Below are 13,873 nucleotides of genomic sequence, written 5' to 3'. Positions count from 1 at the left end.
CTATCGCTGTGCTACTCCTGTCTGCCCATGATATTGGCTGTGCTTATGGTATGTCCTCTATTGTGAGTTGCTGGGTGTACAGCGCCTTCCGACTGCATCGCAATGTAATGTTAATGTCCAATGTTATTTGCTTATCAGCTTGGTGTTGCCGCCTGGCTGCTGGCTCCTGTTGGCTACACTTGGGGCGTCCTCACCCCTTGTGTTTTATATTTGCAGTTTTTGCTGGACATTGTAGTGTCATCTCCTACCTGCTGCCTACTTTTTACAGTTGCGAGACGATTCGTCGAATGAAATCTTGAGAGGGGATCATTAGTATAAACCTTGGGACCATTCGTATAAGGCATGGGGCGTTTCGTAGAGTACCTGAGGACGTTTCGTAGAAGACCTAAGGATGTTCCGTTCAATACATGCAGACCTTTCATGCAACTGGGCAGACGTTTAGTTCAGTCTGCCTATTTTATTATTATTTTTACATTTTATTAAACGTGTGTGCCTACCACCACAATGCAATGGCCACAAACAAAAATTGAACCATGTAGAAAGTGCATGCACCTCTATTTTGTATTATTTAAATTTATCAGGGTGCCTTTATTATTATTATAATTATTATCATTAGTAGTAGTAGTAGTTGTATAGCCTATTTTATTCATTGTGTGTGCAAACCACGTGTGCCAACCACTGTCTCCTCCGGAGTGAGAGCGCAGCGTTACCCTGTGTGCACTACATGCTTAGCCTATAAAATGGCGTTAATTTCAATGGTGGGTGGGACTGTCAGGGAGCAACAAGTCGAGAGAGCAAGAGAGAGGAAACCATGAATTGTGTGCACCACGAAGATCACCATATCTAAATCGCTAAAGCCAGACATGTGCGCTGTTCCAAATTGAGACCAAGTGCAAGTCTGCAAACAAGGGTTTGCAAAAGCATGACTAAAAATAAGAAAAGATATTCGTTGTGTTGATCTGAGTTATTTCCAATGTGTTGGTCACTGTTTTTTAATTCATTTTTGGAAAGGTATAAGGCTAAACTGATGGCAGTATTATTGCTGCCTGGCGCCCATGTCATAGTCTAACTTAAGACAGTCGGTTGCACCGCTAGAATATGGAAATGTTTTAAAATGTACAACAGTAATTTAAACATTCAATTTAAATGACATATCTTTATAAATTTGTGTTGTTATTAAGATTTTTCAACGTCATTTGAGAGTCTGAGATTTCGCTTGGCCCACAAACCGCGCCCAAACATAACTGTCGCATGTGAGGCGCAATAGCTTAGGAGGAAACCAATGGTTTTAAATTTTCAACAACAGAGATTGTCTAATCAGTAGATGTGTTCACAAACTGTTTAAAGATCCCTGTCGTGAGAGCATCACGAAGGAAACATACAATCGAGAGACTGGCTGCTGTGTTGTGTCGCGCGCATTACCAAATCAGGTGCAGTTGTACCAGAGAGAGTAAAGAATCTCTGGTTATACGGTTAAAATGTTTAGAGTTGAATAAAAATGACAAACATGCCCGATGATGCTACCAACCACATTCCCATTGCAATATTTGTAAGCGCGGATATTCCCAAATTAACCTCGTTCCCAACCGTGGCTCTCTGAGCATAGCTGACCTTTTAAAAAAAATTAAACGTCGACTGTAATGCACCTTCTGCAGACAGCTGCTGGCACTGAGCAGAAAGCTATATAGCAAAATATTGGTTGTATTGTATTGTTGTCATTACAGCATTTAATTGTGTAGGCCTACATTTTTTCTGTGCGTTGCGGGACCTCTGTCCAACTCATGATCGTTGTGATGCCATGTGTATTTAGCGTTCAGTTACCTTGTGATTTAGAAATATTAAGCATTTTACTTCATGTTAGGTATGGTGTTATTGCGGTGATGTTTTGCGCCAAACATACCCTTTTGAATTGTGACCAAAAAGTTCAATCTTGGTGAGGTAAATTTTGCTAAAAATACTTCTGTAATCTCCCAAATGCATGTGGGAAGATGTGTTATGGTCAGGTGAAACCGAGGTTGAACATTTTGGACATAATTCCAAAAGGTATTTTTGGCACAAAACATCACCGCAATAACACCATACCTAACGTAAAGTATGGTGGTGGCAGCATTGTTCTTTTGTGCTGTTTTTCTTTAGCTGTAACTGGGGCCTTCATTAGGGAGGAGGGAATTATGAACATTTCCACAGGGGCCGTGGTAGTGGCACAAAATCTTCGGGCCCCCTGGTAGAAAGGTGAATATGCATAGGAACTAATCTTTCAGAACGACAATTTCTCTAAGCACACGCCTTAATCTACAAAAGAATGGCTTCACCAGAATAATATTGAGGTTTTGGAATGGCCCAGACAAGCCAAAGGTGCTGCAACTAAGTATTAATTTAAGGGTGTGTATATTTATGCAACCATGTTAATTGAAGTTTTTTATTTTCTATTGTTTCCATTTAAAGCGTTATGCTTGTTTCTCAATTGCATTGTACAGGTTAATAGTTTAGATTGAAGGTGGAAAAAGCTGTGAATTTATTTGTCTTTCTGACATTTTTTTACATCACAAAAACCTGACATTTGAGGAGGGGTGTGTAGACTTTTTGAAGGCACTGTATAGCCTACCTGTTTCCCCCCGAATAAGACATCGCTGTGTGCACCCTGCTTTTATTGCTGTGCTGTGCAGAAGGCTATAAGTGGCAGACTTGCTGGAATTGACGCACAACCTTTTTTTTCTCCCTGGCCGTGACCGCTGTTCTGTTCCATGCCGTCGGTCACAAATGTGATTTGGTGCGTTGCATATTTCATCAAGAGGCCAACGTTTCCCAAACATAGCCTACATGTTTCCCAAACGTTCTGTTAATCTTTAGACCTGGAACTGTTTAAGCAACTTCTGGATTCGCAGGTAAGGGTTAACATTCGGCGAGAAGGTCGCTACCGTGGAATAGCAGCACGACAGAGAGAATCTTTAGACCCCGACGCGGAGCGGAGGGGTCTTGTTCTCTCTGAAGTGCTGCTATTCCAAAGCGACCGACTCGCCGAAAGTTAACCCGCTTATTATATGGATATACTTAAATGATTCACACATGGCGGGGACATTTCTTTAGGCCTATTTAATGTTAAGTCTATTATAGTTTTTAATGTCAAAAGATTGTTGCTGCGCAAAAACAAAACAGTGCCGTTGTGGAACACCGCTAGGCAACAGGTAGTCAGGACAACAGTGTCTATCACAGCAGCTGATTAGAGTCTTGTTGAAAAGTCGCTTTAGCAGTGAAAAGTCTTGTTGCATTGACAGCGGTCTGTTATAGACCAACCCGTCCGTTATCGAAAAATAACAGACGTGCGAACGTTGGGGAGCCCCGTTGAAATGAATGGAGCATTCGACCGATGACGTCACACCATATAATAAGCTCATGTAGGCCTAATGGTTTTTGCAATCATGTTACACGTGTTAATTGTTGACATAACTTTAGCTACCTCTTCTGCGGTAGATTTGATAGGGCCTAAATGCACAATGTGCAAAGTCTCATTATGAAAGCCAGGGCTCTCTTTAGATCACTTCCAAAGTCACACGCAACTTTCAACATCATAAATAGGCTATTGACTGCTTACCTGGCTGGAGGGGAGAACGACATGTGGGGCTGCCCGCCACACTGCAGCGCGCTTCCGAATCTGTCAGTTCAAGCGCGCTCACGTTGACAAAGGGAGAGATGTGTGCCGTTGGAGGGGGCATGAGGCATTTTGGGGCATTATTATCACGCGATTTTAATTGACAATTATGTCTAAATGATGATGGGAACATCGAATACAGCGCTAACCCTACATAAATACACATTCTGAAATAGCCCAGTCAAAGCCCTGACAAACAAGGCCGACAGGCGGACAACAGATGCGTCCCTCTATGCCAGTTCCAACTATGCCATTTTTCCCCCCAAACGCCCCCCTGGCCTCCTCCTAGCCTGTCAACGCCCCCCGAGGATGTACTTTTTGTTTATTGGTCATCATGGACACTCCAAATATTGTGGCAGGCAGCAAGGCAGCAAAATGGCGAGACATGGCTTTATTTTTTGCAGTTTAGGGTATAATAAGCTTATCATCATTCTTGGATTTGGAAAAGAACCATATATGATTTGAAATTTCACATAGCCTAGATGAGGGTTTCCCAAACTGGGGTGCGGCCTACTACAAGGGGGTGCGCAAGCTGAATAAAACAATGGCTGATGTGTGTGCTTTTATACAGAATTCATAAACATTACATAGTTTTTAATTGTTTTGTAAATTGTATGCTGGAAGGATCCATCTGAAGTGTAATGTATAACTCCAAGACTTGTCATGCTACAAGTTCCATTGTAATGATGGCAGAAAAAATGTCAGGTCTATTGGAATGAGGATTGCCCAAAATGTGCGGCTGTGCGACATTCACTTAGGGGGTGCGCGAGCCACATTGAAATGTAAAAGGGGGTACGCAGGGGGAAGTTTGGGAACTGCTGGATGAAGTAGGCTACATTACAAATTACCAGACATGTATTAGGCCTAACAACCTTTAGTATCACGCCATTTCAGCATTATGTGCATGTGGGAAAGAATCTAAACATCGACAAATAATAAATAAATAAAACCGTTTGGGTGAATCATGCGCTTATGGGTTGACCCTTTAGGTGAATTATAAACTTTTTTTCAATACCAGCTTCACCGTCAAGGCACAAAGCAGTGAACTTCCGTGCCAGAGTTTATAAAATGCACACGACGGCAAAGCAATTACGAAAGACGCGTTCTCTCCTGTACTCTCTCTGAGCGCAACGAAAAGCACCATTGCCCTTCCAAATGGCAGTTGGTTTGATTTTTTAAACTCACTGCAGCATTATTTTTAAAAACACGCATTTTGTGCATTGTGAAACTCAATTACCCAGAATGCTGCACGTGAGCTCTCTGTCTCTACCCGGGTGATTCTGGAAAACAAACATGGCGGCAACTCGCTTTACTACCTTAATAATGTGTTAATCCGACGTTAGATTTCTTAACTGATGAAAATCGAAGGCAGAAATCAACATTGTAGTGTCTAAATATGAGGTCGATTGGTCTATTTGTGGCGTACATCACGATCGACTGAGTTGTTGGCCTCACGTTTGTCAGTTAGCCTGTGGCTAGGCTACTTTTCGCCAACGTTAGCATCCGGTTTAGTATATGCTTGCACGCATTCGCTCCGTAGTCTGCCGCCTTGTGGCCACAGGAAGGAACAATTTAAAGAAAGCGTTTCAGACGGACAACAATTGAATGAAAGCGTTTCAGACGGACGGAAATTTAATGAAAGCGTTTCAGACGGACGGACGGATGGACGGACAGACAGACCCTGTTATAGAGATGCTGGACGCATCTAAAAAACAATTGAGATTATATGGCATGAAGTCAAGAAAGCTATGCACTTCAGACATCCCACAAACCTTGGTGACGAGAGGCAGTTCTCTAAAGAAGAGGGAGACAAGATACAAAACAGATTGTTTTGTTAATCTGATCTGCAGCTACAGGACAAGTCTGGTTGATGATATTGCAACTAACTGAGGGTTAAAACCTACTTAATGCAAGGGTGTACTTACTTATGCCCTGCTCTCCTGTGAATGTTATGGCCTTATGATCAATACAAATATGATAACATGTAAATGTTTGGGTGGAATTAATTAAAGCAGACTCTCATTGTTCCTTCTTGAGATTTCCGGGAAGATCAGACCATGTTTTATGATCAATTTTGACAGAAATGTAAGAAATTTCAAAGGGTGTACAAACTTTTTCCTGGGACTGTATGTAAGTAATGTAGAAATGGCTTGATGGAGTTTTATGAACATTGTTACACTCTTCATATTTATTGCAATTTTTTAAAGTCTTAATTTAATGAGAAATTACCATTTAAGTATTTTTTTCCCATTAGATGTGAGATTTTTAGAAACCTTCGAGGAAAAACAGGGATATCTTTCTTTTAAATGTTCAAAATTGTCCGAATTTATACTAACTTTTCTGGGACGATAATTTGTTCTTCCCTAATGCAATATTCAGTGTTTATCAAACATATTGTTTAGCTCAAACAAATATTTGAGCGTTTAAAACATGTCACACCGTAGGACATTCATGTCACGCTAAAGGACAGAAATGCAAAACTGAGCCAGAAACAAATATATCAACATGATTATTTTGTCTTTTGATCATAATATAATGTTGTAGTCAATATGGACCAACACTTTACACTTATAAGTCTTTGAATCGTCGATTATCAGCCTATCGTAACTCTTAATGACAGCCATGCGGTCATTGAATGTAACCTGCAGAGCTCATAAGACTCATACTGAAGGGTGACCTTGGCATGACCATCACACTTTTGTAGGTATGCTATGACTGTCACACCATTGAACCTGTAGTGCGTAGTGGCCAGTGCCTGTTTGGTATCTCAAGCTGGACAGCACATTTATGCTGTATATTGAGCTCTCCACAGCATACTTTATTCATCTATACTCCTCTAAATACTCTCTCACCGATCTTTCCTTCACTGTTACCGTTATATTTTATGGTTTCAAAGCACCATTAATGTCATTCTATATCATTTGACAGTATCTAAAATCAACAGCAAATATTCATCAACAATGCATCAAAATATAAATTCCAAAGGCCAATAAAGGAATAAGTAATTTGAATACACAATATTTATCTAGTCAAACAACAAAACAAAAAAATATGTACTACCAGTTGTTTTCAAACCTTTTTCTCAAATATCTAGTCCATTGGTGTGACCTGTTTGTCCTTTGGTGTGATACTCCAAAGTGTCACACCATAGGACTTTTACCATCACACCATAGGACTTTTACCATCACACCATAGGACTTTTGAGCTTTTGAGTTAATTTAAAGCCATGTCGTTGCCAACTGAAATACAATTTCACCTTTAGTAAGATGCTCATACATCTACATAAGAAAAAAATATGAAAAATATACACTATTGTCAAAATGTATTTTATGGCTGTCACACCAAAGGACTACAAAACTAATACATCTTGTGGTAGCAAAACATAATTGATTGACTGAAGAACTCTGAGAGAAAAAATTAAAATCCACCCTTGCCATTGGCTTCTTAAGGGTCTAAAGTCACAATGTATGTACCGCTGGAGCTTCAACAATAGATAATTATCCACAGAATTAACCAAAAATATGATGTCACACCACAGGACATTATTTTCTGCGACAAAGTTTCATAAGTCCATACGGTCTCAGGAAAACAGGAAAAAAATTAAGCATTGCCACTTGCTAAAATAGACACCTTGAAAAACATGCCAGGGTTGTTTAGACAAATGACTGAGCTTTGATTATTTATTTAAAAATGTTTTGATATGGAGAACCAGGCTTGCCTCAGTCACACCATAGGACAAATGTGACATTTGACTCAAAATTAAGTATACTTATTTAAGCTCTGGATTTATTACACATTACTTTTTCACAACAACGACATTAGTTTAATCATTTAAAGCATTGACAATTTTGAAAGCATGAATTTACTGAATTTTAAGAGCCTGCGACAGCAAAATTTACACGTCACGTCATCTACCCACATGCAGTTGAGTTGAGAGGGAGAAGAGGACAGTGGTGGAGGATGAAGGGAGTGGGGAAGGAGAGGAGAGGAGGGGAGGGGAGGGGAGAGGAGAGATGAGGAGAGGAGAGAGGAGAGGCGAGAGGAGAGGAGAGGAAAGGAGAGGAGAGGATAGGGGAAGAGAGGAGGAAAGGAGGGGAGAGGAGAGGGGTGGCGAGGAGAGGAGAGGAGAGGAGAGGAGAGGAGAGGAGGGGAGGGGAGGGGAGATAAGAGATGAGGAGAGGAGAGAGGAGTGAGAGAGGGGGAGAGGAGAGGAGAGGAGAGGAGAGGAGAGGAGAGAGGAGGAGGGGAGAGGAGAGGAGAGGAGAGGAGAGGAGAGGAGAGATGAGGAGAAGAGAGGAGGAGAGGAGAGGGGGAGAGGAGAGGAGAGGAGGAAAAGAGATGAGAGGAGAGGAGAGGAGAGGAGAAAAGAGATGAGTGGAGAAGAGGAGAGGGGAGAGGAGAGGAGAGGAGAGGAGAAAAGAGATGAGAGGAGAAGAGGAGAAGGGAGAGGAGAGGAGAAAAGAGATGAGGAGAGGAGAGGAGAGGGGAGGAGAGAGAGAGGAGAGGAGGACGAGGAAGGGAGAGGGTGTGTGTGTGTGTGTGCGTGTGCGTGTGCGTGCGTGCGTGCGTGCGTGCGTGCGTGCGTGTGTGTGTGTAGGGAGACTCCATGTCTTTTACAACAGGAGCAGTGACAGGAGTCAAGTAGATGAGCTGGTAGTAGCTAACAGCGGACAACACTTTACTCATGACAAAAGCACTACAGTCACCCATACAGAGAATATTCATGACAGGCCTTCTATTCCTCCAACAGGATATACCTGGTGGACAGCTCTTTACTCATGACAAAAGCACTGTCACCCATAAAGAAAAAGTTCATGTCAGTCCTTCCTACAACAGGATACAGTATATTTAAAATATTTAACATATTTAACCGCTTAACTTTCTTGTTCACTCAGAAAAAAACAAAATACAGCCATTAATGTTTGAACATGTACTCACAAAAGTGAGTACACCCCAGATTAAAATCCGGCAGAGATGGGGCGGTGTTGTCTCGAAATGAAAAGGGATTAAAAGGGAGGTCATCGGTGTGCGTTTCAACTTTTCTTTGCATTGAACTTTTACATTTTGAGTGTGCACCTGGCTTAAATCGACTGGTGTGAGATTTGAATGCAGTCCTATGGAGAATATCATGATCTGCTTTGGTAGTCACAGTGCATGTTGACATGCATGTTTCTTTTAGGTGTATTTCAGATTGCCAATGTTGACAGCATTCATGCATCCTCAAACCATGCAGTCCCACTACCATGTTTGGTTATTGAGAGGATAAACTTTTTTGTAAAACTCACTTGTTTACCACCACACTTGCTTGACAACATCTAAAGTTAAATTTGTTTATCTTGGTCTCTTCAGATCACACAACATGGTTCCAGTGATCCATATACTTGGACTGTTCATGTCTCTTGAGACCTAGATAAACAAAATTGCTTTAATAATAATAATTGTATTTGTATAGCACTGTGTCATACAAGGCATGTAACTCAAAGTGCTTAACAAATGGGAAAAAACATCATTGTTAGAGATGGATTTAAAGGGAGAGGTATAGAGGAGAGGCAGAAATAGCAGGAAAGGCAGAGGAAGAAGAGATAGACAGAGATTGTAGAGTCATAAGGTCAACGTAGGTTAGGACCAGGATTCCTAGATGCGTAAGGTCCATAGTGGCTGGGCCTATCATAAGTCATAGCAGAAATGTTCTAAGCTATGAGATAGCCGTCTCTCATTGGCTCCCATTATAGCCCCGTTGGCGCACGCAGCCAAGTAAAAGATGAATGGGAGCCTATTGGGCTAAATGGCTCGGCAGGGATTTGTGACGATTCTGTTCTCTGGTTTGTAAAGATGTGTGCACATTCTGTACCTTATCATGGAAGTTGTATTAGAAGTGAAGTTAAAGGTTCCTGACATGGCTTTGTTCTCCCAAAGACGTGTTAGTTTTGTCCTGCAACACGCTAGCATTCGGCTAATACCTGCTGGCTGAGGAATCTCTGCGACTATTCACGACCAGAGCTGACGAGAGACGTACTCTGACTGATCCTCCTAGCAGAGACATCTACGGTCACACACCTCACACACCACCGTCCAACATGTTAATTGAAGGTGCCCAAATTCTTAAGGATGAGCGCAGTCATTTCCTTTACCCCATGTACACATGCCGCTTTTCCACCACCTTAAATGCAATAAATAACAGGTGTCCGCAACAATCCTAACATAACTTTAAACACATCGACATCTGAAGTCAGACTTAAAACTACAAAACAAATGGCGTAGTGCCGTAAAGTCAATTGTCACGTGTTATGTCATTGCTATAGTTGAAATAAGGGTCATTTTCACGAATGTAACACTTGACAAGATGCAAACGTGTCGGCAAATGCTTTCACTTACTCATATCTATCGAACGCGACTTCATTGTTTCCAGGGAAAAAATCACACGGGCAGATAGTTCTAAGAGAAGCGTACAGCCCCATTGGCACCCATTCATTATTTACTTGGCTGCGATAACATAGCTGCAGTGCCACTCCTGGCCACACCAGCTAGTTGTCGTTCTTGTACAAGATTCCATTTTCTTTGGTCATAGATAGTCACACAGAGATTGGGCGCTCAGGTGCGGCCCCTGGTGGCATCAGGGGTGAGGAAAAACTCCCTTTCGCTTGAATCATAGTTTGTAGTGGAAAAAAAAAACAAAAAAACTCAGTGAGGTCTGAGAAAAAAAACCCTATAGTCAGGAAGAAACCTCAGGCAGAGACCAGCGGCCACCTAGGGGAGCCCCCTGCCAGGGCTGGTTGTGAGCAGTAAGGGCGCTGCAATACAAATTTTACATCCATGCTAGCAGTTAACATTGAGTCCTATGAGACCAGCTGGCGGCTAACTGGTCTCATAGGAGTCCATGTTAACTGCTAGCTTGGAGGTAAAATTTGTACTGCCGTACTCAGAGAACGGTTGAAAGTACAGGAGAAGGGTAAAGCCCTACTATTTAACTCAAGGGAAGGTGTAAAATAAGCGTATCCCTTTAAGGGCAGATTACTACTTAAAGGTAAACTGTGTGAGATCTTTAGTTGTTTATTAATTCATGCTACCCATTCACTAATGTTACCTTTTTCATGAACAAATAACACCATCATCAAATTCCAAGTATTCATTATGACTAGAAAAATTGCACTTTTCATACATGAAAAGAGGGATCTTCTCCATGGTCTGCTCCATTTTGAATTTCCAGAAATAGCCATTTTTATCTGCAAAAATGACTGTACTTGGGCCATACTAGAAAATATTAGTTTATTACTTAGTAAACTTTCATGAAAAGATTAAATTAGGTAGGTAGCCCAGTTTCAATGATCAGTATAGTTGCAGTACCCTTTTTGACCATTTCCTGCACAGTGTACCTTTAAGGGCAGATTATAGTTCAGCAACGGCACCGGTTGGTTCTGGACGCTTACCACTGTTGATGTTTTAGATCTGCGCACAAGGTCTCATGTCGTTAGCCACATTTGGCTACATACCGTAGCTACAACGGCTACAGTACAGTGGTCAGACTGCAGGCATTGTGCCGCAAGTGCATAACTGATGTATTGTTTGTTTGTTACTTACTAATTCAGTCATTGTAGCTTCATTATTTATTTACACACACACTAGAAAGAAAGTCTTCGTATTTCACAGAATATTGACAGTTTTGCTCTCGTAAACTACCTGAGAACTGTGCTGCTACGAGAACAAGGAAGTAACGGGACGACCAATCACAGTGCCTTTTCTCTGCAACCTTCGCAACCGTCTGATGCATAGTCAGGATTTTTTTGAGGCGTGCGACGACGGTTGCAGAGCCTCTCCGCGGGGGGCGTGGTCGCGCACAGACGGTTGCACAGGCTCTGCAACCGTCAGCGCCAATAAGTATAAATTGGCCTTTAGGCTACAGTACAACCCACATTCATGTAACTGTTTATTATTTATGGAAGGAGCCACCAGAGGGAAATAGGGGAGAGTCATGTAATGTTTTACTGTTGAAGGGTCATCCAACATTACCTGGTCTACTGCATTTATTTACCTGTACTTGCTGTTATGAGTGCAAGTGAAAGCCAACGTCTGTGATATGTTAGCAAACATGCTACGTAGTTGAATGCACTGTGAGAAGGTAAACTCCCCTTCTTGCTGTTTTGGTGTTTTTATTTTATTTAATTTTTGTAAGGACTATGTAATTTGTGCCTTTTATGTACATACAATGGCAGTGGCACGGAGCCTCCTGAAAGTTTGAGTATTACCAGCGAGCTCACAAACATTGGATTTCTTCACTGATGTCCCAAGTTCCTTGTCATGTAGAATCACCACCATGCTGGCAGCTCTTTGCAGTGAGAAGCATCACCTTGCTCACATGCACTTTTATAGTTGTATTGATGCATTTGAAACGGCAATTGTGATATTAATTATGAGGGAGGGTTCAGGGTAAGGTTATGCATTTTTTTCCACAACTAAAATGGGGGGGGGGGGGTCGTTACAGACTGCAAGGGAGGTCATGCAAACTCTGCTTTTGCACCCCAACCTTCCTACGTTAAACTAGAATATCTTTACCAGCTAGCACACAGTGACCTAACCCAGAATGCTCACATTGTCTTCTCTCCTGCAGTGTGTCCTCTGGACCGGTGCAGTGTGATGTCTGCTCTGGGTATGCAGTGAAGCGCTGTCTGACCTGCGATGACAACTACTGTGAGGTCCATGTGAAGGAACACCTCAGAGAACTGGACAACCACGAGCTACAGGATCTCCATCACCACAGCCTCTGCCCACAGCATCACAAAGAGCTGGAGTTCTACTGCAGAACCGATCAATCAGCAATCTGCTCACACTGCTTACTTGACAGTCACAGACAACATGATGTCATCCCACAGGTGAACAGGATCCACATGCAAAGACTATGGAATTATTCAACATGGTGTGTGTGTGTTCATGTTCATGTTCGTGTGTGTGTGTGTGTGTCAAGTTGTCGGTTTAGTTTTGATTTGCTGGTTGGTTTTTCAGTTTTTGCTTGTTTTCAAGCTTTTTGGTTTGGCTGACCCCTGTGCTGTTTTCCCCAACTAGAAAAGGATGACATCTGGTTGAGGTGTAAGGTGCAGGATTCCACTCAGAGGGATTTGACAAGACAACAGTTTTCCTTTTCGATTTCCTCTTTTTTTTCTTTTTATTAAAGTTCAGTGATTATTCTCCAGTTGAGAGAAACAGATTTGGTTCAAGGAAACAATCAGGGCTTGTAGGTCTGCCTTTCCCCTAGGTAAAAAACCTAGAGGGAGACGTACAGACAGATAACAGAAAATAGAAAACAGAAATTAGTCAAGGGTATTAAATGTGCAAAATGTGCATGTGCAAATGCAAGCAATGTGCAAATATGCTGGTAATAAATAATTTATCAAAATAAATAAGTTATCAAAAATAGACTTTGCAACATTATTACACTAAAACCCAGACTATCAGCTTTACTGATTTTTAAGACAGCAATAAATAAGATTATCCCAAAATAAACACATTGAATTTTTACTGAAAAGTGATCCCACTATAAACTGCCAAATGCACGCAAGTCTCGGAGCCAAGCCGTTTCCGAATCAAACACCAAAGTCAGACATTACTTGTGCCCAGTCTAGCTTACGATCACAAAGATTTGCAACAGTGGAAGTGAAAGAATCACTACATATTTACATCAACAATCAAGCTGAGAAACAAGCCTGGAGCACAACATTATGGCTTGCTACAAACGCTACCAAGAAAGTAATAAAACAGCGCTTACCGGCTTCCCCTCAACTTTCAGATGTCTTTTGCACAGTGGTTCGCAAGTTTTGAGCTAGCAAACCAACCTGCGTGTGCCTCTCAGGCTGTGCCTTTTCAGACTGAAACTTCCCCAGTTGATTGCGCACCTGTGCTCAAGTTTTGCCGCCGAAACCAAATTAGTTGAACCGCGGACAGCTGACGCTGATCAGCCGCCTCAGCTTCAACTAATTAGGCTGCCTTGCGATCCTCAATCAGCCAATCGGCGATTATTATGCGCCAACACCCTTTTTTTCCCTGTCGTTTTTTCCCAATGTTTTTTACCAGTGAAATTAAGAATTAAAATTTAAAACAAACCGCCGCAGACCTAGTCTGACGCGACACCTCCCACTCAAGCTTACTGTACTTGTACAGGAAGGTTGCACAAAACACCCAAACCACATATACACTAGGGCCCCCGCTCTTCTGCAGGTAACACCACAAACCACC

General features: G+C 41.9%; 1 protein-coding gene across 1 annotated transcript in view; it reads left to right on the top strand.

The window, feature by feature from the left end:
* Positions 1-12,727, top strand: part of LOC134442127 (tripartite motif-containing protein 29-like) — a 38,324-nt gene extending 25,597 nt beyond the window's left edge. The window contains exons 10-11 of the mRNA XM_063192421.1: positions 12,255-12,516; positions 12,707-12,727. Coding sequence (XP_063048491.1) covers positions 12,255-12,516; positions 12,707-12,727 — 283 coding nt within the window. The remainder of the gene's footprint in view (positions 1-12,254; positions 12,517-12,706) is intronic.
* Positions 12,728-13,873: the final 1,146 nt, after the last annotated feature.

Source organism: Engraulis encrasicolus, unplaced genomic scaffold (genome assembly GCF_034702125.1).
Source record: "Engraulis encrasicolus isolate BLACKSEA-1 unplaced genomic scaffold, IST_EnEncr_1.0 scaffold_118_np1212, whole genome shotgun sequence".
Taxonomy (NCBI): domain Eukaryota; kingdom Metazoa; phylum Chordata; class Actinopteri; order Clupeiformes; family Engraulidae; genus Engraulis; species Engraulis encrasicolus.
The sequence above is the reverse complement of the archived record's forward strand: the minus strand, read 5'-3'. Positions and strand labels throughout refer to the sequence as shown.